The sequence below is a fragment of the Octopus bimaculoides genome, chromosome 26, assembly GCF_001194135.2.
Source record: "Octopus bimaculoides isolate UCB-OBI-ISO-001 chromosome 26, ASM119413v2, whole genome shotgun sequence".
NCBI lineage: Eukaryota > Metazoa > Mollusca > Cephalopoda > Octopoda > Octopodidae > Octopus > Octopus bimaculoides.
Genome location: NC_069006.1, coordinates 13,264,140 through 13,266,291, shown reverse-complemented (window position 1 = coordinate 13,266,291; position 2,152 = coordinate 13,264,140). Strand labels below are relative to the sequence as shown.

At 43.3% G+C, this 2,152-nt stretch overlaps 1 protein-coding gene across 1 annotated transcript in view; it reads right to left on the bottom strand.

The window, feature by feature from the left end:
* The window catches only part of LOC106872582 (inactive C-alpha-formylglycine-generating enzyme 2), a 10,579-nt gene that overhangs the window by 4,684 nt on the left and 3,743 nt on the right, over nucleotides 1-2,152 (bottom strand). Inside the window, exon 3 of the mRNA XM_052976914.1 lies at nucleotides 336-559. Within this exon, the coding sequence (XP_052832874.1) occupies nucleotides 336-559 (224 nt within the window). The remainder of the gene's footprint in view (nucleotides 1-335; nucleotides 560-2,152) is intronic.

Below are 2,152 nucleotides of genomic sequence, written 5' to 3'. Positions count from 1 at the left end.
GGTGGAGGGAGGGAGAGAAAGAGAAATATATGGATAGATAGACAGAGTCAGGGGAGGGGTGAAAGAGGGAGAGAGAGAGAGAGTGTAGTAGGGTAAGGATTTTGTGTGCTGGTGATTTTTTCCAATCAGTTAGTGTGTGTGTGTGTGTGACCTACATACATTGTGACTTGAAGTAGACCACAGCCAGTGTTTGTGTGTGTATTTATTGGCCATATGACCGTCCCAAAAGTACAATATAAAACCAAAGAGAAACTAAAAGGTAAAGCACGTAACAAGCCCCAATCATCGTTAAAGTTTGCTTCTTAAGACAAGATATCAAGTGAAATTTGGTTTACCATTCAATCCTCCTCTGGCGGCATATTCCCATTCCTGTTCTGTTGGCAGACGCTTTCCAGCCCAGGAACAATAAGCAAAAGCATCGTTGTAACTCACATGCACCACAGGGTGGGACAGGAGTTCCCTGATGGTGCTAAATGGGCCCGCAGGCTGAAAGAAATAGAAGAGACCCTTAGTGAAGACATCTGGGGAGGTGGGGAGTGGTGTGGAGGAGGAGGTGGCACTGGTGGTAATGATGATGACTTTGGTGGTGGTGGTGGCGGTAGTGATGATGACTATGTCACCAAGGAAAATGAGGATGATGATGATGGCTGTGGTAGTGGTGGTGATGACAACAAAGTCGATGATGATGATGATTACAGCTAAATTACAAAGATAGCAGCTGTTCTTCTCTCAGATGCAGAAAAAACTAACATCAAACAAGCCCCATGCCCCTGGGGAAAACAATCCCTGCTACCATCACCTCCACTTCATCTTGTCTATTGGCACAAGAACCAGAAATGTAATGATGTGTGTTGAGTAGAAGATGTGAGCTGAAGGTGAGACACAACCAGACACCATCGGCACAATGGTAGATTGAAGAAGCATAGAATTGGCAAGGAAGTGGATGGAGTCTTTGAGATATAATAGGGGTCTCTGCAGGCACAGGTGTGGCTGTGAGGGAAGAAGTTTTCTACCCAGCTACATGGTTCCAGGTTCAGTTCCATTGCATGTCACTTTGGGAGCAAATGTCTTCTACTATTGCCTTGGACCAACCAAAGCCTTGTGAGAGGATTTGGTAGACGGAAACTGAAAGAAGCCCACATATACATATACATATGTGTGTGTGTCTTTGTGCCTGTGTTTGTTCCCCCACCACTGCTTGACAACCAGTGTCGATGTGTTTACATTCCCATAACCTAGTGGTTTGCCAAAAGAGACTGATAGAATAAGAAACAGGCTTAATAAGAAATGAAAGGCTGGGGTCAATTCGTTTGACTAAAACCCTTCAAGCCAGTGCCCCAGCATGGCCACAGTCAAATGACTGAAACAAGAAAAAGAGTATATATATATATATATATATTATGTTGGTGCATAATTATTGTGGCTTCTTTCAATAAATTTTATCCAACAAAAAATTTAAGCAAAACGCCAAGCAAAAATTGAAGTAGATGGTGAATATGCTCCGGAATAATAATTCAAAGATGTTTTTGTTGAATAAAATTTATTGAAAAGAAGCCGCAATAATTATGCACCAACATAATATATCTGTCTATATGTGCCAATACACGAAATTCTCAGACCTTGAGTCACTCTGGCGATGACGAAAGACTGAGACCTCTGGAGATATGCTGTGACTGAGAAGACCCGGCAAATAAAGTGAGTTCACAGCTGTAACCTACACCAGTGTCACATAACCAGTCCACTCAAAAAATACCTTGGATCATAAGGTGACATGCAGTGCTTGAGGAGACCTATTGAGTCAAGTACATCAAAATCAAAATCAAATGGAAATTGTAGTTATGGCTCTCGTGCTGGTGGCATGTAAAAGCACCATCCGATCGTGGTCAATGCCAGCTCCCTCTGGCTCCTGTGCCAGTGATACGTAAAAAAGCACCTACTACACTCTTGGAGTGGTTGGCATTAGGAAGGGCATCCAGCTGTAGAAACACTGGCAGATCAGACTGGAGCCTGGTGCAGCTTCCTGGCTTCCCAGACCGCAGTCGAACCATCCAACCCATGCCAGCATGGAAAACGGACGTTAAACGATGATGATGATGATATACTCATATTTTGAGTTCTGTTTTCCCTGTTTGTATCAACATACCTGTACATG